Source organism: Rhinolophus sinicus, linkage group LG18, assembly GCF_036562045.2.
Source record: "Rhinolophus sinicus isolate RSC01 linkage group LG18, ASM3656204v1, whole genome shotgun sequence".
In the NCBI taxonomy this organism is placed as follows: Eukaryota; Metazoa; Chordata; class Mammalia; order Chiroptera; family Rhinolophidae; genus Rhinolophus; species Rhinolophus sinicus.
In genome coordinates, this window is record NC_133767.1 from 8,005,259 (window position 1) to 8,031,779 (window position 26,521).

At 48.3% G+C, this 26,521-nt stretch overlaps 1 protein-coding gene across 11 annotated transcripts in view; it reads right to left on the bottom strand.

Annotated features, from left to right (window-relative positions):
* CLEC16A (C-type lectin domain containing 16A) overlaps positions 1 to 26,521 on the bottom strand; it is a 190,103-nt gene that overhangs the window by 158,834 nt on the left and 4,748 nt on the right. For 7 of the 11 annotated variants that reach the window (XM_074323098.1, XM_074323101.1, XM_074323097.1 and 4 more), the window contains exons 2-8: positions 19,318 to 19,446; positions 16,056 to 16,189; positions 10,649 to 10,797; positions 7,909 to 8,014; positions 6,240 to 6,363; positions 3,334 to 3,508; positions 1,874 to 1,927 (exon numbers count right to left, since the gene is read on the bottom strand). In XM_074323098.1, the coding sequence (XP_074179199.1) occupies positions 1,874 to 1,927; positions 3,334 to 3,508; positions 6,240 to 6,363; positions 7,909 to 8,014; positions 10,649 to 10,797; positions 16,056 to 16,189; positions 19,318 to 19,446 (871 nt within the window). Of the gene's footprint in view, positions 1 to 1,873; positions 1,928 to 3,333; positions 3,509 to 6,239; positions 6,364 to 6,742; positions 6,860 to 7,908; positions 8,015 to 10,648; positions 10,798 to 16,055; positions 16,190 to 19,317; positions 19,447 to 26,521 lie in introns of those variants that run through there. The other 4 variants (XM_074323102.1, XM_074323104.1, XM_074323103.1 and 1 more) reach the window with 2 other exon arrangements.

The following is a 26,521-nucleotide window of genomic DNA, read 5'->3' on the forward strand; positions in this document are numbered from 1 at the left end:
CCTCATCATGGCCCAATTACCGCCACACACACCTCAACCACAAAACAAACCTTAGTCACCAAGTTCATTCATTCCACAAACATCTGTTGTGCAGCTTGTGTGAAGGTGACCTTAGTGATCATTTATTCGTTCTTTTAGTCAACCCATAAACATTCAGTGAGCACCTACTAAGGTCCACCTGAAAAAGGCCAACCGATTCCCACCTGTGGAGGCACCCAGGGCTCATTCCTTCCTGGGTTCTGGATGGAGAAAAGTGAGAGGACAGCCAGTCACTGCACAGAACACGGAAGTGTGTACATACCAGGCTCAAAAAGCTGGGCCAGCTGGTCTGCGCCACACTCTCATTACAATTGAAGAGTTAGTTTCAGCAGGACAGAATCCCGTCACACCGAATTAATGTTATTGTGCATTGTCTTGGTTTTGTGGCTGTGCTTGTAAAATAATTTGTAAGGATGCTTTGATGTAGGGCTTCAGGATCCAAGATTTATACCTGCTTTGAGGTTTTCACACACTCAGGCAGTATTCTACTAACGCTGAATGAAAATGCTTTTAGGGGAGGGAGGGCTCTGTTATTTAAGTTGAGGAACAACAAATTATAAGCTATGCTTTTTGTGAGATACTACAACAAGTAATTGGGCGCCTGAGCGGCTGGACCTTCACTAAGAAACAGGAGAAAGGGGTTCTCAGAGTCAAAGGTGTGGCCTGACCCCTTGCCTCTCAGAGGAGACCCTGCCCATGCAATACTCCAACAGCTGAAGGGTCCAGAGGCACTGTTCCATGAGATTCCTGTGGTTGAGCATCTGGCCCGCTAGGGGCCTGCCAGACTCCCAGAATCCCAAGCGGGAGATGCTGGCGGATTTGTAATGAGGTGGCGGAAAAAGCTGCCAGGAGAGGCTGGGGTTTGCACTGAGCTGCGTCGCACAGAGGGGCATTCAGAGGGAGTCAGCACCAGTGCAGAGCTCCGAGCAAACAGAGCCCCCAGAACAAGACTCCTGGAGTGAGGAGCGAGCAGGCCACTGCGGGCCCTGATTGGAGAGCCACTGGGAGGAGGCGGAGTCTGCCCCTCTCTCCTCAGGCCAACGGGGGACAGCTCCACCTCAAACTCAAAATGGCCCAGGGACATAGTTAGAAGGACCTTCTCTCAGCAAAGCAAATAAATACCTGTGCAATTGCAGAAGTGAGAACAGACCTCTGGTCAAACGTTTGACTACTTGACAGTCTAATGAGATGGCCTGGAAGCCTGGACTGCTTGTAATAAAAATATTTTTAAAGTTATGTAACTGGGTCACCATGGAGTTTTTCCCTTCTTGTAAATATTACATAATTACGAGAAGGAAACACACTTGTTTAAGGGGGTAGGCAGACAAATTGGCTCAAGACACAAATCTGGGAACTGAGGCTGCTACAAGATACCTTCCAGAAGATAATCTGGGAACTAGAGCCATGAGAAAAGCCTTTAAAAACAGCCTCATTAATGGGAGTTTGTTAAACCAGGGTTGCTGTGTGCGTGCACACACTGGGTCCTGCAGTTTGGAGTTTATTTCAAACTGCCACGAATAAGACCCAGGCAGTCTACATTTCCAGGGTATTCAGGACACTCGTTGGCTGTTTTGGAAACCTCAGTTCCCATGGTAAAACTCAACTACCTAAGTACCGGCTTAGATTTATTTGTCATTTCTTGTTCAATTTCCACCCTCTACCCCGATGAAGATACTAGCACCCCCTCTCAGTGTCTTTCCTTTTATTATTTTATTTCAAGATGGGGAACAGTGAGAGGGAAGACAGGGCAATGTGACCTAAGAAATTTCTGAAGGGCATCAGTGTTCCAAGACCCCTAACAGTGGTGGGGACACAGGCAAACGATCAAACATACCTGTGACAGAAGGTAGAGTGAAACGGGCAGGCTGATTTTCGGCCGTTCTCCTCCCTAATAAAGGTTGAGGGGAAAGAAAGAGAGACGTCCAGGTCACATAAGTGAGCAGCACAGAACACACACAGCCAAAGGCCATCTGTCTGGGGGACAGGCTGTCCCCGACTTCCTCCAGGACCCTGAGCTGCTACAAATCCACTCAGCAAAAGAAACTCACAACCTAACTCCATTCAACGCCCATTTGCAAGACCACGTTTCTTCCACCTGAGAAATCTCTCACCATTAGTCATGGATTAGAGGCCGGACCCAAGAAAAGAACTGGCTCCTTAAATGACCAAGAATGTTAATTGCCCCTGACAGCTGGAGACCCAGCCCGGCCCAAAATGGGGCAGGGAGACACTGGGGCACTGCAGCCTCGGCAAAGCCCCTCATTTGTACGGAGCTTCAGCAAACCCCAGCTCACACCAACCCTGTGAGGACCTTCAGGACCTTCGTTCTGCTCAGGGAGGGTAACTGCCTTGTCCAAGGTTGCAGAGTGAAGAAAGAGAAGAGGCAGAATTTGAACCAGGTCTAAAAATTCCGCTTCCCATGCTTTCTGTCTGCCTCCCAGAGCGTCCTCTGCTAGATCTACTTAGGGTTGCAATTTGCATCCATTTACTCTTTTTTAGCAAGAATCTCTATCTTCCATCTCCAAAAAGAAAGCTACACCCCTTGGGACACAGTCTGCAGAGGCTGAAGCCCCTGCAGAGTAACCAGCTGGCTCTGTCTCACCTCCTGCTGAGGCCTCTGACCCTTAAGTCTGGGAGGGAGGGGGCAGAAGGCTTCCCCTCCCAAAGCGGCATTTCTCAGGGGGAGGCCGAGAACCATCAGCTCAGAGTCCCCTGGGGGGCAGATTAAATATGCAGCACAGGAGACACACTGGCCCAGCATCCCTGAGAGAGGGAAGTGGACCCCGGAGGAAGTGCGCTTTGACAGGCACTCTCCCCACGAGGGAGGCAGAGCCTGCTAGCTGGGGACAGTTACTGCCCTGGGAGCTTTTCCCAAGTGGACTCCGTCCCTTCCTGTCCAGTCTGCGCAAGTGTTGTGGCTGGCTGGATCTTCTCCAAATCAATGAACTCGGGCAAAAAGTGACCAGGGATGAGGACACCTCAGCAAAGGATGCACAGATGCCAAAAACCTAAATTCGTAGAGGTTTCCTGTTTCATTCTGATGTCAGTCTTCTTTTCTCATTCACTTTTACAGTGTTTACGGTCTACACACACACACACACACACACACACACACACACTTCCTCTCCCCCCCCCCCCCACCTTCCCTCCCTCCGGAAATAGGAGGAAAGGACAGGAAACCCTTGGTCCTCAAAGCCTTGGTCCTGGCAAAGCTCAGCCCTATTCAAGGGGCCCATGCCTCCCCCTTCTGACGCTGCTGGTCAGCCCGCAGGGGCCTGGGCTGGCCCCACGCACCGTGTCCTGGTTCTCCAGTGAGCACACGTAGAGGGGCAGGAAGAGCCTGTTGAGCAGGTGGTCGGTGAGCACGTCGTTGAGGAACTCGCAGTTGATGATCAGGATGTCATTGAGGTAGTGCAGGTGGTCCAGGTGCTCGGCTACCAGGTCACTCAGCTTCCCCCGGTTCCGGTGCCTGCCGAGAGGAACGGCAGCCTCAGCCTGAAACCTGACGCTCAGGGCCCTTGGGCCTAGAACCAGTGGCCTGAGACTCAGGTCACTGGGGGTGTGTTCGTTCATACAGCACACATGTGAGCTGGTTTTGAGAGACACCTATCCTGGTGGGACACACAAAGGCAAAAGGGGCAGGTCCACTCTAATCGAGCTTAGGGGACTCCTGGGGTCCCCCTCCCCTCTGGGGGCCTCAGTATAACTCACCCCACCCCCAGCCCCACCATAAACAAGATGGGTAAACAAAGCAAAAACCAGCTGAGCTCTTAGCAAGCCATTTCACACAAGTATCCGCCAGCCAGTGTGGCAAGATCCCCTGCCTCCCCAGATAAACACTATGATTGGAGCAATAAATCCTCACTAATGAACCCGCTCCAGAGGAGTTCTGAAAACAAAAGCAGGCCTCGCAGCAGCTGCGGGACCCCGCTGGCTCGGACTACAAGTGGGGCAAGTGCAAGGACATGACAGCCCCCCCCTCCCCCCCAGGCCCCAAGGTCTCTGTCTGCTCCTACTAAAGCAGCAGGCAATACTGGTCAGCCCCAACCTAGTCAAGGGTGGAACCCCTAAAACGGCCAATGGGTACACTTTCCCTACCCCCAAAGTGGTATCTGTTGCAAAGAGCAATCTAGATAGGGTAAGATGTTTTGTTTGTATTATGAATATTCCTCACGTAATAGATGGCCATTTTAGAAGACAGAAAATTAAAGGAGAAAAATAAAAGTACAAAAGAATCTAAGTCTCCGATAGTCCCACCACTAACAGATATTTTGGGACTTGTGACCCAACAGTCTATTTTTCCGCACTTCTCTCTCCCTATAATCACATCAAAAATGCTGGTGTTATCCGTCTATGTTCAAAAAAAAAAAAGGTATAAATGGGATCCATCTTGCTTCTTTTACATCATTTTGGATAATTATTCCTTGCAATACTTTAATAACATATTTAGTAAATATTTAGAGCAAACACGTTGTAAAACCTGACAGTATAATGAGTACCGATGAGCCTACCCCCCATTGGAGACCTAGAACATTTATACTCAATGTTTCGCAAGCTTTCACCTCACTTAAGATGCTGTAAAAATTTTTCTTTACCAGGATATTTAATGCACTTCACTTTTTAAACCTTTACTTAAAAAAAAATCTTACTGAATCTATGCAGATGGGTTAAAACTCAAATAGTTCTGATAATCTGATTGATAAAAACAGCAGGTCCTGGCCCAGCCTTTCCCATCCCTACCCACGCCCCAGAGGAAGCGGGTCTTAGCTGTTTCAGTTGATTCTGCGGGTAGTTCCTCCTATATTTCTATCAAATCTGCGAGGACCTCTGTTTCGTGACTGAGCCACTTTAGAGACTATGTCTTGACCTCGTGTTGTGACAGAGCCTTTGTGTTCCCTCCGCTCCCTCCCCCCAACAGTCACCAGTCACTGCAGAGCCAGAAGGCTCGGGGTTCGTTTCCTTCCTTGTGTAACTTTTTCTTCTTTCTGGAGTTAAGCGCCTCCTTATGTCACATCCATGACTGTTCATGTCTATTTGGGTCCTTTTGTTCCCAAATACTCTGTCAGATCTGCCGTCCACCTATCCTTGCTTCTTTCTCAATATAAGGACAAATATTCTATCTATCTACATCCCCCCAGGAGACCTCCTTCCTGGGTCCCTTTATTGTCCTGACCCCATCTAAGTGTGCCTCTCACCAGATCTGTGCAAAGCTTTTACTCTGGGACAGTGGTTCTCAACCGATGGCCGTTTTGCCTTATAGGAGACATTCAACCATGTCTGGAGAGATGCTTGGTTGTCACAACTGGAAAGGGGGTGCTACTGGCATCTAGTGGGTAGGGAGGCTGCTAAACATCCTACAGTGCACAGGACGGCACCCGACAACAGAGAATTATCTGGTTCAAAAGACCAATAGCGCCAAGTTTAAGAAATTCTGCTCTGAAATCTCTATTCATCATTCTGGGGTCCAAATCAACATCTTAACTTTTTTTTTAACAGATTTACTAAAATATAATTCACATACCATAAAAGTCACCCACTTAAAGTACACAATTTAACGTTTTCAGTACATTTACAGAATTGTCCAACCATCATCACAATCAATTTTAGAACATTTTTATCCCCACACCCCCAAAAAAGACCTATACTCAAAGGTAGTCACTTCCCATTTCCCCCCATAAACCCCCTCCTCCAGCCCTAGGAAACCACTAATCTACAAATCTCTGGATTTGCCTATTCTGGGCATTTCATATAAATGCAATCATATAATATGTGGTCCTTTGTGTCTGGCTTCTTTCACTGAACATAATGCTTTCCAGGTTCATCCTCGGTGTAGCATGTGTCAGAGCTCTGGTCCTTTTTATTGCCAGATACTATTCCATTGTATGTAAATACCGCATTTTGTTTATCCATTCACCAGCTGAGGGACCATTTTCATCTTTTTCCCAGCTGCCTCACACCCTATCTATGGGTGTACTGAATTTACTTACCCTAACCCCTTCTGGGAGGAATATGAGTTGTTTCCAACTTTCCACTGTTATAAAAAGTGGAGAGGTGGGTGGAACCTTTTAGAGCATGAAGTCCATATTCTGCCTACACATAGGCGGGTAAGTTTTGTTCTAATGTTTATTTTTCCTCCATGAAAAGGAAAGTGTCCCCTAGCCACTCTGTCTACCTCTAAGCACGGCTGGGAGGTCACTTACTCCTCATCAGTCTGCACACAGGTGTCAAGTTCAATCACGTGGCTGCCGATGAACCAGACCAAATTGGAGAAGTAAGGGACAGCAGTTTTATCTCTGATATAGTGTAGCATGGCCTGGTTATCCACTGAGAAAATTCACAAAAGAAGAGAAAAAAAAAAGTCAAGCTATCAAACATAACTTGGGGGAGATTAAAATTTTAAAAAACCACAATGAAAAAGCCCTCTATTATAATCTGAATCTTTTCTGTCTTTCCTGGAAATACTTGAAAATTGTTATCTGATTCATAAAACTATATTCATCAAGGCAGTTCTTACGCTATTTTTTCCCACTGATAAAATGAATTAATTGGGCTACACATTAACAGTGCATTAGAAAGCTATGTATCAGCAGTGTGTTTAGCTAGACTACAACAAAAGCTACACCATTTTCAAGCAAGTTTCCTGTATTTACATGTAAGTGTAAGGCTAAGAAAGCAGAAAACCAGAGGTTAATAAACAACTTACATGACACTGGAATAAGGAACACGGGAATCGTCATTGGAGGAAAGGCAAAAACAGACAGCGATTAACAGGGTTAGGAACTGGGATGGTGAGACAGCTGCTCAGAGGGACAGAGCTAGGGCAGGAGGCATCTAAACCGAAAGACACAGGTTAACAGAGAACAAGAGAAAATAGCACAGGAGGCAGCAGAACTGCAGCCTGGACCAGGTCGCAAACTCAGAAGCCTGCAGGGCTGGCCAGAGACTCAGTGAATGAAGCTGGCAGGACTGGGTGTGGGAGTGGGACCCCACAGGGGACAGCTGCTTCTCCCTACCTGCTCACCCATGGGCTTGGAATAGCCCAAACTCCATTTTCAAATCAGAAATTCAGACTGTTACCCGAGAGCTCCCAGTTTTTAAATACTGGCGACTACATATTTTTTCAAAAAAGTCAATTAAAACCTGTCTGAGGGCTGGATTCAGCTCTCAGGCCCTTAGTTTGCGACCTGCGGATGGGCCCCCCCTGGGCTCTTAGAAAGCCTCTTCAATTTAACACAATCCCTGAGCGAGGCAGGAGTGAGTCCCTGGGAACTCCCGCCCCCTCCCAATTAGAGGTCATCTTAAGTAATAACGTCAAAGCCGTTTGGTCCTTGAGAGAAAACACTCATAGTCCCAGCTCCAGTGTGGTGACTGCAGGGAAAATAACCCTGGCTTACAGCAGAGAAGGCACTGCCTTGGAGGGCAATCCCAGGTCGGGATTGTGCGCAGCCAGCCTTTGTGCTGGTGCGGGCAGGGAGCCAGGGAAGGCTTTCTCCTGGAGGCAAGGATTTGGGCATAAAGCACATCTTGAAAGAAGGGAGGAATTGGTTGGGCTTGGCAGCTGGTTGAGAATACAATATTGCCCCCTGCTGTTCATAACAGGAAGTGCTTTTATGTATTAAAGATATCCTACCCCCTGGAAGTCGTATTTTACAGGCCAAAACACAACAATTTCGATCTGACATTTTAAAAACAACTCTGTTTTATCTAGTTAACATTTCTGTAATGGCCCAGCTCAATGTCCAATGAACGGCAGGCCTTTTGGGAGACCAGCAACCACAGCTATAATAAAAGCGCTCCCAGAGAGTTGTACGCATAGACACCGGAGAGTGAGGCCTGACTCCCATGGTAGAAATCACAAGGAAAACTTACCTTTGTAGACGTTCAAAGTGATGGTTCTTACAGCAATTCTAACCATGCTTTCGGGGTGATTGAAAAATTTGATGGCTTCTGTGTACAGGGCAAAGTCATTAGTGTGCTAAAAAAAAAAAGAAGTACCAAAAAGGAGTCAATCCCATAAGACAGGCCTGCCCCCCACCCCAGCTTTCTGAATTCTAGCAGCGACTTCAGTAAAAGACCAACAAATGCTACCAACCTGAACCTCAAGCCAGTGGCTCATTCCTAACGGGGAATGTGGGAAGGGATGGGGACACGAGACCACGGAAGAAACAGAAGAGGGTCCAGACCTGGGCTCATGATCTGTTCTACCTCTTCTTGGCTGTGTGACATAATATTTCTAAGCCTCTGTCTCTTCATCTAGAAAACGGGGATGATAATTCCCATTTCATAACTGCTGGGATTAAATGAGATTATTTCCAACCCCAGCGCCTGATACCTAATGAGCACTCACTGGAAATGCTAGTTGTTGTTATTAGATGCTGCTGAAACAGGCAAGTGTCAAGTTTTACCAAATTCAGAACCTCTCTTGCGATTATATATTTCTCTATTTGGAAATACGAAAAGTGTAAGCATTATCATGGCAGAGGAGGGTCTCAGGAATCTCCTGACATTAAAAAGGAATCATCAGAAGAGACCCAAACAGTTCAGAACCACAGAACTCCACTGTTGGAGCTTTAAGGCAGAAAGCACAGTAGGAGCTGGGCCTGGAGCCTCACGGGACGTGCTCTGCTGCCCTCTTCTGGCCAATTTTTCCCCATGGCTCTGGAGCCTTCTGGAGGGCACCGGTAGCAATAAGGGCGTAGGGAAGAGGCCACTTCCAGCAAAGTACCAGCTGTCTAATAAGGGCACAATGACTTTGAGCACTACAAGTCAAGTGTGCATTTAACAACTGGTAGCTACTGTAGTGGCTCACATAAAAGAGGACACCAGACCCACTGCCCTGGCGACCAGCGGGATGTTCTTCCAGGACCATCACTCAGGCCCCAGAATCCCAGCATCCTGCCCTCCCAGGTGGGTGCACAGAAGCCCAGATGCACCTGAGTGGAAGGAGACTCTGGGCCCCTCTCTGGTCTGAACTTTGCAGTGGATTTTCTTCCACCTGCGAGAGCCCCAGAGAACGCTGTCATCCACCTGGTCGCTGGACACATTTACTGAGCACCTACTATGTGCCAGGTGCTGGGCGACACTATGTTAATTTTTCAAACTGCCACACATTTTGTGGTTGGCAGCTAGTACTTCTTCCCTTTGAGGCCAGCTCGAACCCACTACTAATCTTGACAACGAAAATCAAGGTTCAGGCTGCCGTTGCTTTATCACATGGGGACAGTTACACGGATTCTGCCCAAACTCAGAGGATATGTGTGGGACTACAGTCTGACTTCAAACACAGGCTGGACAGCACATGTAACCACCAATCAGAAGACACCGGCCACGTGGCCGTGTGGTAGCTGGCTTCCAAGATGGCCCAATGATCCTGACCTCCTAGGGTCACATGCTTGTGTCGTGTCTCCCACAATGAGTCAGAGCTGACCCCTGGGGCCTAAAGAGTCCATAAGGCAGAGGTAATGGTGCGTGGCTTCTGATGCTGGGTCATAAAAGGTGTCACAGCTTGCTTTGGTGTCCTGGATCATTCATGCTGGGGGAAGCCAGCCGCCACGCCATGAGGCAGCCTCTGCAGAAACCTACAGAACCAAGGCCTCCTGACAACAGCCGGCACCACCTGCCCCGGCTTCTGAGTGCGTCACCCAGGAATCAGATCCTTCAACTCCAATCTAGCCTTCAGATGACAGCAGCCTCACGAGATACCAAACCAGAAATGCCCTGCCACGCCACTCGCAAATGCCAGACACACTGTGTGATAAATATGACACAATTCTGACCAGTGACACATGAGAGGTCTGCTGGGAGGCTTCTGGAAAGTTTTTTTGGAAGTTAAAAACAGACACAAAGAGGGAAGTGATCTCATCAGGCTTTTCAGCAGTGGGATGTGAGCATGTGATGTTTGGAGCTGCTGCAGCCATTCTGAGACGATGAGGGGTTGAGCCTAAGGATGGAACAGGCTGGGTCCTTGAAGAAGTGGTTGAGCCACAGGATGAGCCAGCCCCAGGGCAGCCAGCATCTTTGGTATGAGATAAACTGATTTTATTGTTCAAGCTACTTTTCATTGCGAAAAAAACAGCAATTTACTTATTTAAATTTCTAGTAATTCTTCGAAGGAAGAATACCAGGAATGTTAGCTTGTAAAGAATAGCAATGGCTATGATTTTAGGGAGCCAGACACATACTAGGTGTTTAACTCAATCCCTGGAAAATTCTATAAGGTATATATTATCATCCCTATTTCTCAGAGGAGGAAACTGAGGCTCAGAGGTCTGGGACTTCTCTAAGGTCACACAGCAGGGAAATGGCAAAACTGGGTCTGACTGGAGTTCCTGTTTTTCCCACTGGGCAACGTGACCCCAAGTCAACTTCCAAGCACTTCTCCCTGCCAAGTATAATGCTCTCAGATTGCACAAATTGGATTTTACGTTCAAAAAGGAGAGTAACTGACTAAATTTTTAAAAATTTTAAGCATTCCCAAGGCCAGGGTTGCTATGAAAATCAGGAAATAGTGAGCACATAACTGCTTTGTAAACAGACAGAAGGCCCCTGGAAGATGCTACTCGGACTGGCTAGTTTTCCACCCAGCTGCACCCCTCTGGCAGTTACTCACCTCGTTGTAAAAAAAATGGACAGTGTGGTTGTTGAGTTTTAACGAAAGTGTTTTCAGGAACGATATATAATATGCCATAATCTCCTCATCGGAAAAGTCAAACTTATGGACAATGATAGAATTTACATAGTTATTAGAGAGCAGATAATCTAGAGGGAGAAAAACAAAACAAAACAAAGGAAAACAGGTTAATCTGCGCTAGAGGAATGATTAGCAGAGAAAGTCAGGTGACCATGCGAATGTACCTGAACCAGACACGCTTCTGGGTGGGTGGGGTTAGACAAGCAAACGGGGAGCAGCGTAACCTTTAACCGGCAAAGAAATCAGTCACTGTGTGTAGTCATTAGAAAGTTCAAGAGCGATGCCAGAGTGAGGCCTGGGTTACCCCTCCCTCCCACGCCAAACAGAAAAGAGCATTTGCACATTTTCTTTCACCGCCACCACCGTCCCACAGAGCTGGGGGTGGGGCAAATGCGTGGGGGCGTGGGCATTTCACAAACCACCCACGGATGAGAGTAAAAAGCACAGTATTTTATAAAAAGCTGCCCCGTTTTGTCACCAAATGTGACCCCTTCGTCCCTGAATGCCACAAAGGACCTCATAGGAGTTTTCCTCCCTGTCCAGCAACGTGAGTTCAGAAAAGGCACTTCACGCTGAACCTCTGCTCCACGTCCAACACCAGACCCAGTGCTTTACGTTATAATTGTCATGACAATACTGGCGCGTAGGTCTCATTCTTCCCATTTTGCAAACGAGTAAAAAAAGTTCAGAGAGGTTGATTCATTTGCCTGAAGACATAGAGACAGTTAAGTTGCAGAGATGGGATTTGAATTCAGGTCCGATGTCAGAGCCTGTGTTCCTAGGGGCCAGCAATGAAAACTGGGTGATGAGGGCCTGGGAGCACTGGGCCCCACCCCCTCCAAGCTCCCAGCCCTGGCCCTTGCAGAAATGTAGGCCCAGCCTGGGGACAGCTTCTGACTGAGCAAGGGAAGCTGGGCAACAGATTTGAGTGCAGCAATCACCTGATAAAACTCTGCTGGCCAGCAAAAACAGGTCTATAGACCAGCTGTGGCCCATGGCCCCGCAGTTCCTGACCTTGGCAGTGGGCCTTGTTGGACCTCTTATCCTCTGAGTCCTCACCAGCCATCTAGCAAAGCAGGCTCTGCCAGCCCCACTGTTTGTCCCCTGGGCTGCCAGCCTGCAAGCGAGTTCTGCACCATCCCACCTGCCTCCCAGTAAATGGGTAAAGGCAGAACACAATGGACACCTCCTGAACCTACAGGCAGGAGCGTGGCAGGACAGCGGGGTGATTCAGAGCTTCGCTACTCAAAGTCTGGTCCTCGGCCTGGCAGCACAGCATTACCTGGAGCTTGGCAGACACGCTGAATCTGGGGCCCCAGCTCCAAACCCGTCAAATCTCTGGGGAGGTCCCTGCACTCTGTGTTAAGAAACCGTATAGGGTTTCCTGTCACCGCATGTGTGAGATGCACTGGTTTCGAACATGGACTTGCTTCCACACTGCCTCTGCCACGTCCTAGCTGGGTGACCTTGGGCAAGCCACTTACCCTCCCCACTCCCCAGTCTCCTTGTGTGAGAAGTAAAATAGCAGTACCTTCCTCACGGGGCCGTTGTGAGGATTAAAGAAGATAATACAAGACAAGCATGAAGAATAGTGAGGACACAAAGCCAGCACTCCATAACGTCAGCTGCCATTAGACTTACTAGTATCATTGGGAGATTCATCTCCACCACCACATTCCCAGGACTGAACACAGCTGCTCTCGGGTGAATCAGAAATAAGCCATTAAGTTATCTGGCACCAAAGAGGTACCTAATTTAGGCCAACGTGTTCCTTAGGCCAAAGACTGTTTGGGGTCACCAAATCGCACACAAAGAGCTGTCCGGGAGCCCAGGTCCGTGCAAAGCCACAGCAGGAACTGGTTGCAGCCAAGTCCAGGAAAGCCACTGCGCTCAGAAAAGCGCACTGGGAATTCTGCTTTGCAGACAGGCCGTGGAGCGTGCAGTCTTAAAATGGTTATCAAAATCTCCTGGTGAGACCAACTCCTGAGGCAGAGCCTGGCGGCAGCAGTGCAGGGGTGAGGGCCTAAGAATCTCACGGTGTTTAAAAATGAAGTTACACATATCACAGATCTTGAGTGTACAGCTTGATGTACGTGGGGATGTACCTATATACGAATGGTAAGTACCTGTACCTCTGTACTTATATACGCACATACATACACACCTCCTGAACCTTAGGTGTCCAGCTTGATGGATTTGCGCAAATACAGTGCGTAAGCACCTCCCGGATCAGACACAGCACATTCCCACCCAGAGGCTCCGCATGTCCCGGCCCAGTCATGACTCCCTCTCCAGAGACAAGCCCTGGTTTGACTCCCATCGCCATAGACTGGTTTTGCCTGTTCCTGAGCTTCATACACATGGGACACAGAGGATGCAGGCTCCTTGTGTCCGGCCTTTCCCTCACCCGTCTGAGAGCTGTGTGCTGCTCCACGCAGTGGTAGCAGTTCACTCCTTTTTCCCTTGTGCTACATAGTATCCCATGCTTTGGACAGTCCACAGTCTACCCACCTAGAACCTGAACTTGCAACAAGGAGCCTAGGGGATACTGATGCCTAGAGCACTTCTTTTTCATTCTGTCATTGTGTCTGTGGTTGGGGACAAATAAGGTGGCAGGAGAGGAGATTGCTGAGGTATTGTGTGGAGCCCTATCATGACTGGTTAGTGGCTTCCGGGCCACCAGAGGCACAGACGCCAATGCCGGCAGCGTCAGATGTGCAACTGTGAGCTTCTTGAACTGGAAAAGCCACACGCTCCAATCATGGCCCAGCGGGGACTTTTCCACAAGATGACTCCGTGGGTGGTGGGGGCCACCATGGGGGCAGCGGACGTGCCTCTATTATTTGGCTGGGATTTTTCTCCTACCCCCTCACCGTGCAGCCGACTTTCTGTGGTATCCTTTTAGAATAAACCCGGGAGTCTGTAACTAATCTCAGTCTCTCAGGCCTTCTGTCACTTATGTCACAGGCAACAGGTGCACTCGTGAAACGGCTCCTTGTAATAGTGAAAATCCGGAAACCACCTAAATGCCCAGGGTCAAGTTAGATAAGTTACAGCCCAGCAAAAGGCAGCCCTTGAACCAAAACGGTAAGGCTGTGTGGATGGGCAATAAGAAGATCGAAGATAAACTGGTAGGTTGGGGAAAATAAAACAAAAAGCAAAATGGTAAGTGTACACTCAACTGTTAGGGTGAGATTCTACAGAACTTTTGCTTTCTGTGTTTTTGTAATGTTTGGGTGTGTTTGTGTGTGTGTGTGTGGTTTTTTTTTTGGTTGTTTTATAATGAGGAAATTTTCTTTCTATAATTAGAAAATAAAAATAAAAGCAAAAGCCATCTATCCCTCTCACTCCCCCCCAACACCTCTTATCCCCCCATAAATCCAAGTTCTGTAAAAAGGCAGTGATTTATGCCACTTTGGCAGGGCTTCTAAAAACACGCTAGTAAATTCCCCGCAAAGCCAGTGGCATCTGCCTGGGTTTCTTAGAGCAGCAGGGCACCGACCCTTTTTAAACCTAATACAAGAAAAGCCACGTGGTCCAGAAACCCCAGAATTTCTCATTGTCCCACCCCTCAACTTCAATCCAGTATCCCTGTGGCAAGCTGCGCTTAGAAAGCGTTCTTAGAGAACAGACATTTGGAGGAACGCTGGGTTTAATGATAAAACCAACTCTTCTGGGCACTTTTCTCTGCCAGACCCCCGTACTAAGCTCTGCACACACGCTGTCATGCTTAATCCTGAAACCAGAGGACTGTTGCCTCCTCACAGAAGCAAAAACTACAGCTTGGAGCGTTCAACTTCCCGGAGGACACGCGGAGAATACGTCCAGAACCGGCCTGGGGCCTCGAGGGGTTTGAGTCCAGGGCCTGCACCACTGTGCTGGGTCTTTCCCTCTCGGAGTTTTCAGAAACCACAAATATCCAGCACAACACACGCTGGTAACGAGGGGAACTACTTAGCCAGAGTGAGTCAACTCACATTCATCGGGCAAAGTGAGGAGAGTCCTCTGGGACAGCAGCACCCTCTAGTGGCCGTTTCTGAGAACCACCACTCAGCGCCCTTCCATGCCTCTCCCTCCTTCCCCAAAGAAGGCCAAACACACCATCTCCACCTCCTTCCACCCCCCAGAAGCTTTTCTCAAACCTGTCTTGAGGATCTACAGCCTGCCTCTGACACAGACGTTCGGTCACTGGTCTCCTCTTCCCTACTTTCTGTGGGCAGGGCCTGGGGCTTGGTGGGGTCACCTTGGGATAATGAAGAAAGTGGGTGACCAAGCACGGAGGATTAGGAGCGAAGTAAGTTTTCGCACCCTCAGCACTATTGACACTTTGGGCTACATAATTCTGTGTTGGGGCGCTGTCCTGTGCATTGCAGGATGTTTAGCCACATCCCTGGCCTCTACCCTCGAGGTGCCAGTAGCACCCCAGCACCACCACCGTTACCATGACCAGGAATGTGTCCAGACACTGACAAGTGTTCGCTGGGGACACAGTCACCTCCAGTGGAGGACCAATGCGCTAACTCACCTGGGCTGAACTCCTTCTTGCTTCTGGCTTCGCTAGAGCTGTAACCTTGGGTCAGTGACTCAAACTTTCTGGGTGTTAAATGAGAGCTGTGACAGCACCTGTCTTTTTTTTTGGCAGGGAATAAGCTCGGAGTCACACACGTGCCAGTCGGGCAGGTGCCAAAGCCCACGCCTTTGCATACTCCATGGCCAAGTTCTTCCTCCCCCTGCTGCTTCCAACGCTTGTTCTATTGGCTGACTGATATTCAGCACCCCCTAACTCTTTAAAAACAAATTATATATAAAGAAGAAACGCAAACGCTCAGCCGTTCCTACCATGCAGGGATCAACATGGTGTTAGAACTCAACTGTGCGCCCCCCCAATTCCTATGTTGAGTCCTAAACCCCAATGTAACTGTATTTTGGAGAAATGGCCCTGGAGAGGTAATGAAGGTTAAATAAGGTCATAAGGTAGGGCCCTAACCTCACAGAACTGGCGTTCTTCTAAGCAAAGGAAAGGACACCGGAACTCTGTCTCTCTCTGCACACCGAGGAAAGACCACGTGAGGACACACCGAGAAGGGAGCCGTCTGCAAACCAGGAAGGGAGGCCTCATCAGAAACCAGCCCTGACAGCACCTTGACCTTGGACTTCCAGCCTCCAGAAAACAAGCCACCCAGTCTGGGGTACTTGGTCACGGCAGCCCAAGCACACTAAGACACATGGCGAGCACAGACATTCCAAAAAACCACCCCCAAACCACCCCAAACTACACGCTGCCAACACTCAGGGGCACAGAGGCAGGGGTCAGGAGTGTCCTTACAAAGTGAGGTCTCATGACTGATGTTCTCAAAGAGGATGTTCAAAGTCTGCAGCAGCTGGACGCACACATAACGGCCTGATTTCTGCCGCAGGATGTTCAAGAAGAAAACAAACATGTTCTTCTCCAGGAAGAAGCTGGGGAGAGAGAATGGGAAAGCGTCAGTGGTTTGCTTCCAAATCATCCTCTAGTTACATGCACAGCACATGGACCCCCGGCCCCGCAAAGGTAAGAGCAGAGCAGCCAAACCAGGCCGCCCGCATGGCCTCGGCTTCCCTGCTATTCAGCGCCCACGATGCCATCTTCCACCAAAGCAAATGCAACCTTCCGAACTCTTCCCAGAACGTGAGAACAGTGCTGAATCCGGGCAGCAGTGAACTGCACTTCTGACAGAATGGGAACAAGCTTGACCTACTAAGTGATTACTCTGTAAGCGATGCTTAGTATACATGCGACAGGAGCATGTCTATCACACATTTGTTAGCCTTCATTTTCCTTACGAAGCCTCCCTCCTTTGCTCTCCATGTCTCTGAGTGTTAAACAACGGGAATTCCCTACAAAGGGGCCAGATGACACTGAATAGTAAGAGTTTTGGTTTCCAAATTGTCAAGTTTGTAGTTTCCATATCTAGGGAAGAACTGGAAAGAACGAGAAGATGCTGATATGGGGGGGAACGTAGCCTGTCCCCAACTCTGCATGTACCTTTATTGTTCTGGACAGAACACTTGCACACAACCTGGGGGCACTGATTTTTGGGGGTACACGCTGGCTCTTTTAGTCTTAAAAAGAAGACTGAGCCCCCTAATGCCTTTCTTTAAAGGAAGAAAGTGATATTTCTAGCTGCGTGTTCTCTGAATCAGAGCTAAGACTACCTAACCTGTCCTTTGGGATACTCCGAACAAATTCCTGCAGTTACGTGTGTCTGTCGGTTGACTCAGCTTTACTGTCTTTCTCTCCCCTCAGCTGTCAGCGCCACAGCGCCAAGACTATGGGCTGCACAACTTCCGTGAGAATCCACGAAAGGGTCAATGAATGAATAAATGACCTAAAACAGACCCAAAAACCTTTTCCAACTCAGACTCTGGGCGCCATCACGATGAGCCCCCAGAACAGTCCTATTGTTTCACCTATTCTGTTTGTCTTGTCTACCAAGTATCACCCAACGCGCTCACCACAGCTCAACGATGACCAACTTGGGAACTAATTAAAATGCCTGCACCTAGAACTTGTCCAGGGATTGATTCCCTAGGTCTAGTGAGAAGCCCAAGGGCCTTGAGTTTTTAAAACACCCTAGGGGAGTGGGGGCCTCCTCGGAAAAATGACTAATTCTAGGGCGGAGGCAGGTAAAATACAAGATGAGCCTGGAGCATCATACAGTATCAGAAAGCAAGGGGGTGCTCAAAAAAAACAGGATGGGGACGTGCCAAAGGGACACCAGAACCAACCCAAAAGGGCACTTGATGCCCAAACCTGGAACAATTTGAACAACAAAATAAACAACATAGTATTGGGTTACAATCCAAAGTATAAAATAAATACCCATGAGTTCATATCGATACAAATAAATGATTGAATAAATAAATAATTGGGGAGAAGAAACAAATCTTCCATGCACAAGAATTTGAAATAATATATGTAGATATGCCCCCCCTTCCAGAAGGCGGAGCTTAATTCCCAGGCCCCAAAATGGGATAGGTACTCCTCAAAATTGTCAAGGTCATGAAAAACAAGGGAAGACTAAGACACCACCACAGACCAGAGGACACTGGGGAGAGGTGACAGCTATGCACTGTGGGAGCTGGATTGAGACCCCAGGGCAAACAAAGAGGGAATAATGGAAAAAGTCTGGAGTTTACTTGATAGTTAGGTACCAGTGTCAGCTGTTCAGATGTGGAGAAAGCACCCTGGTAATCTAAGATATTAACATGTGGCAAACAGGGGAAAGGGTATATGGGAACTTTCTCTACTATCTTCACAACTTCTCTGTAAATCTAAAATTACTCCAAAATATCTATTTTAAAAAAAATGTATTAAAAACAAATTCTCTTGGGGACTCTGTCAGGCAGCCATTTAAGAATCACTGGACGTCGAAGAGCTCAGTTTTTCTAGGCTGACAGATGGACTAAGAAAATCCCGTTAGTATAGTAAAGGGGGACAGGTTTCTAATCTGCAAAGCAAGAGTCTCTCTCATTTCCAGAAACAGATACTAACCAACCAACCAACTCCCCGTGGATCCTTAAAGGAAGTTGGTCCTGGCTATAAGCAGCTTCTCCCTTTATCACGCATGCTGTCCTTTGGGGCTCATGACCCGTGTCACAGGTTTCCAATATCCACAGTAGCTTTATCTTAGATAACCTTACTGATGAAAACACAGAGCTGGATGGGAAACCAGGATATCTAATAAGAAGCCAGGCTAGGAATGGAATACCCGTATTTTTTTTAAAGGGGTTTTAAAGTGGCCTCGGTATTTATAATTGAGGTTATTTTACATAAAAAAATAAAATCTGTCTTCGGTGCTTGTCATAACCCAAATTCTTCTGCACTCAGACACTGAGACAGGGCGATTGGGGAAGGAGTTCATGGTTTACAGCCTTTTCTTTTTAACCATCCAATAGGGACACCTTTTTTTACTATGAACAGCTAACGTCTCTTAGTACCTACTCTGTCGGGGGCACTAGGCAGGGAACTTTCTCTCTCGCCTTCAGAGATGAGGAAACTGAGGCTGGCCTAAGACTGCTCCTCTAAGAAATACGAGAATGAAGACAAACCCCTGCATGGGCTCTGGTATGAGGCGCTGCTTCCACACTCACCAGCTGTGTGACTCTACACCCCAATGGGGACAACGGGGCCTCCACCTGCGTCTCCGAGAGACGTAGGGCGATCGTCTCATGCAGAGCTCAGCACTGGGCCTTCTCACCCATCAGTAAACACAATAAATGTCCCCCAGGGCAGGGTCCTGTCAATTCCCTTAGAGTCTAACTACCCAGGACCCTGTCTTCTTCCTCGGGGGTGATAATCAGACACCACTGGGAAAATGATCGACGATATTTTCAGATTTTCTAGGGAGACTCATTTCCATAACGTCCCCATTTTCAGCTTACATTTCGACAGTGTTTCAAGGACATTTTATGTAGATAGAGAGATATGTATCTGTGCAGGACCAAACAGATGTCAAATTCTGACATCGTCAGGAATAACTCATGATATACATTTAGAAAAACATTCAAAGGAAGAAGAATAAAAAAAAACCCTTAGAAACGCTTACTCAAATACAGAGCTGTCATTCTGATCTCCCCAAATGAGGATCTCGGTGATGGAACGGATGGTCTCCACCAGCAGGTTCCGGTTCTGTTCAGTGACTGTGGTGTTTTTGGTCAAAACGTTGTACAGATACCTGAAAGAAAGGAAAGAAAAAATGGCCCACTGAAATGAAAGCCAGGCTCAAGGACCATTAGTAACACTCGGGGGACGATATGGCTGTGCTATTTCAGATCCAGTTAGCACAATTCCCGTCCAGATGAGACAGAACTCACCACTCAAGGAAAACGGCAGACAATGCTTTGAAGCGTTAAATAACCGGGGACACACCAAACCGAGGCAAGAGAATGGCCAAGCCCTTGAAGACAGCCATCCTCAAACTCGAGTGTAGAAGGGAATCAGCTGGAGAGCTGGATGAAGTGGGGGCATCTCCGACCTGGAGATCGGATTCAGGGGGCCTGAAGGAGGACCAGGCATCGGCCTTTCCACACGCTCCCCACGTGATTCTGATGCTAGCGGAGCAAGTGGGAACACGAGGCTCCAGCTGAATGCCTACGAGAAGCCAGTGAGAGGTGGAGTCAGTTCAGGGAGGGTGGGTCCCAAAGGCAGCGCCGGGGGAAAAAATCATGTGCAATCAAGATTGCCCTTAGATTGCCCATAATCCCCCACAAAGTGCAGGCCGCGCATCAGAACAGAGTGCTCACATGAAGTGGGCTGCATGCAGGCACCCATCATATTTGCTGAGAACAGACTGTTGAGTTCACTAAGTCACGTGGGCTTGAGACTATAGCATCATAGTTCACCCACCAAATGGTCCCGGAAGGCCTACGCTGCTCCAGACCCCTGCCAGCCCAGACATGTGCCAGCCCAGACATGTGCCAGCCCCGGGGCAGAGACAGGGAGGCCCAGGCCAGTCCTCCAGGCCCTCTGCTGGTCGTGAGGGCAACCGAAAGAGTCAGAGACCATTCCTGAGAGGGATGCCCTGGGAACACCGCCTGGCACAGCTTTTAGAGATGGCATTGCCAGGGCGCACAGACTGAGGTCCTCCGCTGCCACAGGAGCCTCAGACTTGGGAAAGAAAAGGGGATCCCAAGAGGAAGTGACTCAGGAAGGGTCATCTGCTGACTTCTTTTATGGCCACCTTCAGTTTGGGGGTGGGGGTTGGTGAAAGCAAGACAGGGAAAGACTAGGTAGGCTCATCCCATCGAAAATCTCTAAAACAGGGTAAGATATAAGAGGCAGAATCTTGCAGATTGAACATAAGGACCAGCCTGCTGCTTCAGAGGGCTGGGCTTTATTTAAAAATTGCACACAACTTTTACCATGCAGTAACTAGAATAGGCCCCCACACAGAAATCTCCACCACCTAGGCCCAACTCTACCGGCTGGGCTCCCCGCGGGAGCAGAGGCAAGTTTCCCTCTGTCATGAGACAACTCCACAGCACTGAACCACCCTGGAATGAATCCCCAGGGGACCGACTCATGACTCTCTACCTTTATGTCTCCTCAACTCATCTTCCCTGAAAGGCTCAAAGAGCGGAGTTTTTCAGACTGGTTCACAGGCCTCCTGCATCGGAATCACCTAAGTTGCAGATTCTAGGTCCCCCCACCCCAAGACCCACAGAACTGACTCCTGGGTGTGTTACATGCCGCCGAGTCAGCTCTGACCCCTGGCGACCCTATGAGGGAGTGACGTCCACAATGTCCCGTCCTCACAGCCCCGGGCTGGGTGCAGCGCCTGCAGACTGCAGCCCGTGGCTTCTCTTATGGACTCCGTCCGTCTCATCCGTGGGCTCCCTCCCATTTTCCCAGCATTACTGTCTTTTCCAAAGGCCCCTGCCGTCTCCTGGCGTGCTCAAAGTAGGACAGCGTCAGTGTTGGCATTTGTGCCTCCAGCCATGTTTCAGGCTTTCTTTGCTCTAAGTCCCACTTGTCCGTCTTCCTGGCGGTCCAGGGTATCTGTAAAGCTTTCCGCCAAAATCAGATTTGAAATGAATCCACTTGTTTCCCATCAGCCTTCTCCCCGTCCGCCTTTTGCACCTGTACATAGTAACTGGGAAGACGAGGGTGTGGACGATCTCAGCCTCGGTCTCTTGTGACACATCTGTGCTCTGGTGACCTTCCCTAGTTCTTCCATTGCTGTCCCTCCGAGTCTCCACCTTCTCTTGATTTCTTGGCTGCCGTCTCCACTTGAATTAACAAATGAACCACGGTCAGCGAAACCTTTAACGACTTCAGTGTCTGCACTGTCCAACCTAAAGCTGTGCGTCTCCTCTAAAGCCCTGATTTTTGTCTTCTGGATGTTCAAACGCAAGTCCTGCTTTGGCATTTTCTTCTTTTCCTTTCATCAGAAGTCTTTTCAAATCATAGCTACTTTCTGCTGGCAAGATGATGTCATCTGCACATCTTAAGTTATTCTGTTTCTTCCACCAATTTTCCCTCCTCCTTCCTCTGAGGCTAGCCCGTTTTTCGTATGATATGTTCTGTGTCCAGATTAAACAAACAGGGAGATAAATGCACCCCTGTCTGACACTTTCATCTGCAGGAAGCCATGCTGTGTCTCCAGACTCTGTCCTGGACGTGGTTTCCTGTGCCCAATGCAGGCTGCACATCAGGACAATCTGCGGAGACGTGCCCATCTCTTTCAGAGGAACGCACAGACTCCTTGGCGCCGGGCCCCAAATCTGCACGCATGTGGAGCAAGCTTCCCCTGAAGCTGCAGAGCCACTACATCACTCACCCTGTGGCCATCGGTGACACTCTCCATGCAGTCCCCAGCATGCCCACTCCCTGCCGTGACAGGCACTGCTGGTGCCACGGCAGAGGCAGTCTCCCCACTCTGGTGTTTCCTTCTGTGCAGAGGGTGGCATCTATTAACATCACACTATCACACTACTGGGCCGGTGGGAGGCAGTGGCCGGGGGGAGTGGGTCTGCCCCGAAAACCCCCTCACCCTCTCCATAGGAATAGAGTTTAAAATCTTTAGCAATATTCCTGACTTTTACTCTCTGTGCTTTCTGCCTGGAGCACCCTTGCTGGCCTGACCAATCAGCAAACTCTTACTCCCTTTCAAAACCCAGCTCGGGCACCTCTTGGTAAAGCCTTCCTTAAAGAACCTCCCTGCCCGAATGGATGTGACTGTTCCCTCCTCTCTGGCACCTCTGTACCCGTATGTATTTGCTGCTGCACAGACCACACTCATTTGAAACGATCTGCCTCCCTTACTAGACCTGAGTTCCTCACGGTCAGGAATATCATCTTACTGATCTTGGTGACCTTGATATACTCCAAAATGTCTGGTACACCATAGGTGCTCAATAAATGCTGGAGGGGGGGATGTCTTCAGGAACATGAGTTACATCAGAGCATGCAAAGGCTGAACCTAGTAGTCAAGGGTCCAAAAGCCTAACACAGCAAGTGGCGGTACAGAGAGGTGGTGACGAGCTCAGGCTTTTGGAGTCCAGCAGACAGCCTTGGGGCTGCGCCCTGGCCCTGCCACTTCCTAACTGTGCCCTTGCACAAGGCACGTGACCCTCTGGAGCTCAGCGTCTACAAAGCGGCGATAACCGCCAGGCCCCTCTCACCGGGTTGTTGCAGGGGTTCGATGGCATCTGGAACACAGTGAGCACTCGACAGACGCAGGGTGAGCTGCTGCAAGTATGATGGGGGCCGTTATTAACATCATTATTCAATTATACAAGGAATATTCCAGAACTTAGGAAGGAGCCAGCACGATGGATACAAACAATCATGAAAAGAAGACTTCAGGGGAGGAGTTAGGAGACGGTCCAGAGAACCAGAACAAGAAGTGGAATGTCTGGTCGTAGTTGGGTGGTCCTGAATCTCTGTGCACCTCAGTTCTCTCGCCTGTAAAATGGGTGCAACAGTAGTACCTTAAGGCTTTCATACCTACCGATTTTGGTGTTGTTGGGAGGAATACACAAGGAAAAAGACAGCTATCTAAACTGGCAGTCACTCTTTTCAGAGGGGTCTTTTGATGAGCAGAGGGTCTTAATGTTAATACAGGCCAGTCTATGAGTCTTCCCCTCGGATCATGTATTTTGTGGCTAGCTTAAGAAACCTGACCTACTTCATGAAGAAATGCTCTTTGCTTCTAAAAAAGTTATAGTTTCACCTTTCACATTTTGACTTAGAGTATATCTGGAACTGATTTTTGTGGATGGTGTGAGGTATTGGCCAAAATTCATTTTTTTTCCATATGGACAGCTAGTTGACTCATCACTTACTGAGAAGGTCCTCACTTCTGGAATGTACTACAATGTCACCTTCGTTATTAATCACGTGACCATACATGTGGGACTCTTTCTGGATGCTCTAGTTCCACTGATCCATTTACTTTAGTGCCAATACCATGCTGTCCGATTACTGCAGCTTTGTAATACATCTCGTTAAGTGACAGTTAAGTGACAATGTAACTCTTCCAACTTCTTTCCTTCCGTTTTTTTTTTTTTCATTACTATATTGGGTATTCTTGGCCCTTTGCATTTCCATATAGATTTAAAAACCACCTTCTCAATTTCCACAAAAATACTTGCTAAGATTTCCTTTAAGATTGACCTAAATCTATAGGTAAATGTGGAGAGAACTGACATCTTTACGATAGTGCAACGTGATGACATTTTACTTTCAGTGTTTGCCAGATAGGGGGTCTTGCACATCTTTTGTTAGATTTATTCCTACATATTTGATGGGGTTTTTTGATACCATTGTAAGTGGCACTGTTTGACACTGTCATTTTCTAAATGTTTGTTGTAGAAATGAATACACACTAGATCTCAAGCTCTAAAGTTTTATGATGATGACACTCATACTTGTTCGTCTTTTCTCCCCACAATGCCCGAGCGTACTGTGTTAGAAGAGACCCCCAATACATGTTTGCTTAAATGTACTGGGGGAAAAAAGGAAAGCTGAGTGGATTAAGATTTAATATTTTAACGCTGCATCTAATCCTACTAGAGTTTTGACGATGGAGGAATTCAACCACACCTGAGATACGACCACAGTTGAATAACTTTCTGATTGGAAAAGTAACACTCACTTTAAAAAGGCTAGACATTTCACCATCCACAACAAAAGAGAAATGGGAATTGTCAGTCATGCCATTGCCCATGGATGAGCACCACTGGAGTTGCCATGTATGTCCTTGGGTCATTTCCTGTGCTATGGATATTTGTAGAGTTCATGTGGTACGTTCATTTCCATACCCATCTTTTTTCCCACCTCTGCCTAAAATAAAAGCATTTTTTTGTTACTGACAAGTGCAGACAACCATATGGCTACGTTGCACACCATTGAAACAATGACTGTTCTTCGGATTCCTAAGTGTCAGAATGATCAACAATGTTACAAATGGCCATCTTTGCGTACAAAGCTGCGCCGGATCTCAGATAAGTTTCCAAGGACAGAATGATTACCTTGGACATTTCACTACAGCAAATGAAATGAAGATGTTTCTCTTACAATGATAACAACTGTTACATGGTAACATTTTCTCTCAAATGCTGTGTGTGCACATTTTTATCATCACCATCAAGGCTGCGGCAGCCTCCTACTGCCAGATCCTGTGCCGAATGCCTCAGACGTAGTCACTCATTAAACCCTCTGTCACGCGGGGTGTCATGAGGGGTCTCAGCTCCCGCTCCCCACATAAGAACACAGGATATGATGAGGCCAAAAAGGAACACCCACGGAGCCATAGGTAGGGGAGTCAGACCACTATAGTCTCGCTGGCGACTGGGTTGGAGACATAGGGAGCAAAACATCCGCCAGTACCCCAACAAGGGGTCTTCCTGCACCCCAGTCTCGCTGGCGGCCGGGCGAGATGCACACGGGAAGTAGGATCCACACGATCTGTAATCCGCCATCCACTTTTCTGCCTGTCAACCAACCAACCAACCAACCAACGCAGCCATGGCAGTTGCATCAGTGGCCAATTGGCTCACTGGTTACAGCTGACGGCCAACCAGTCACAGCTGATGGCCATCTACTACCTGAGCCAGCACCTTCCCACGTGAGGTCGAGAGCCTGGAAACTGCTCTCTGGGACTCTGTCCCCACACCCTCCTAATCACCCAATGGGTTAATGCTCAGGAGACCTAAGATTCTGGGAGACTAGAACCTGCCCAGAGTCACCACACACAGAACCCAGGCAGCCTGACTCCAGACCCCATGCTTGTAACCACTATGGTAGAGAAAATGCGAACAGTGAAGTCAACTACACTTTTATTAGCCAAGCATTTAACAAAGTTATGAATGCCTAGCACACACACAAAAAAATCAAATAAATAAACAACAAACCAAAAAGGCATAAACTACATATCAGATCTTAAGACCATATAACTGGCCTTTACTCCTTCTCTTGGGAAAACAGCCAGCATTACCCTATCTTCAGCAGAAGCTCGGCAGAATGGAGAACCCACTAGCAGACCCTTGCATAGGAACAAACTCTACCCTGCTCCATACAGCGTGGAATCAATCGGACTAGGTTAGAGAAAGGTGTTACAGGGGGTGCTTCTCCTAATGAATCACCCCAAAAGATGTCAAATTAGGCCAGCAGGTGAGACTGGGTCTCAGATGTCGGGGAGTTGACCAACATGGCAAGCGTGTTGGCAGGGCTTTCAGTCCTAGAAAAAAACACAGCTCCAGCACAGACACTGTGACCAAACTGGCAAGAGCAAGACACTGTTACGAAAAGCCTGGCCTGAACTGGCCTCCCTTGTTCATCCTGTGACAAATACTTACTGATCGCTTACTACGTGCCAGGCCCTGTGCTTGCATCTGACAATTTCCAGGTGAGTAAGCCACAGGTGGGTCCCTGTCCTCATGGAGCTGATGTTCAAATTGGGAGACAAACTAATGCATGACAAAGTAAGACCATTTCTGAGGGAACCCTGGCCAGCTTCCTGGGGATCTAACTCAAGGACGGGATAAAGCTTGAAGAGCCCAAAACACCTAACAGCTGGTCTAACTCTTTGGTGATGACAAAACTGTAAACGAGAATGTGTTGACTGAGTGGGACAGCAAGAGCGAGAACAAGAACACGCAAAGTTAGCGAAGACAGTAAAATTTCTGGGCTGGAGTCACCAGGGCAATTTTTACGGAAAAATTGTTTTTTTAAGGCTACACTTAGGTGTGGATGGGAGTTCAAGTGGAGGGCACAAAGAGGCAGACAGGTGGGCACATGAGGGGCAC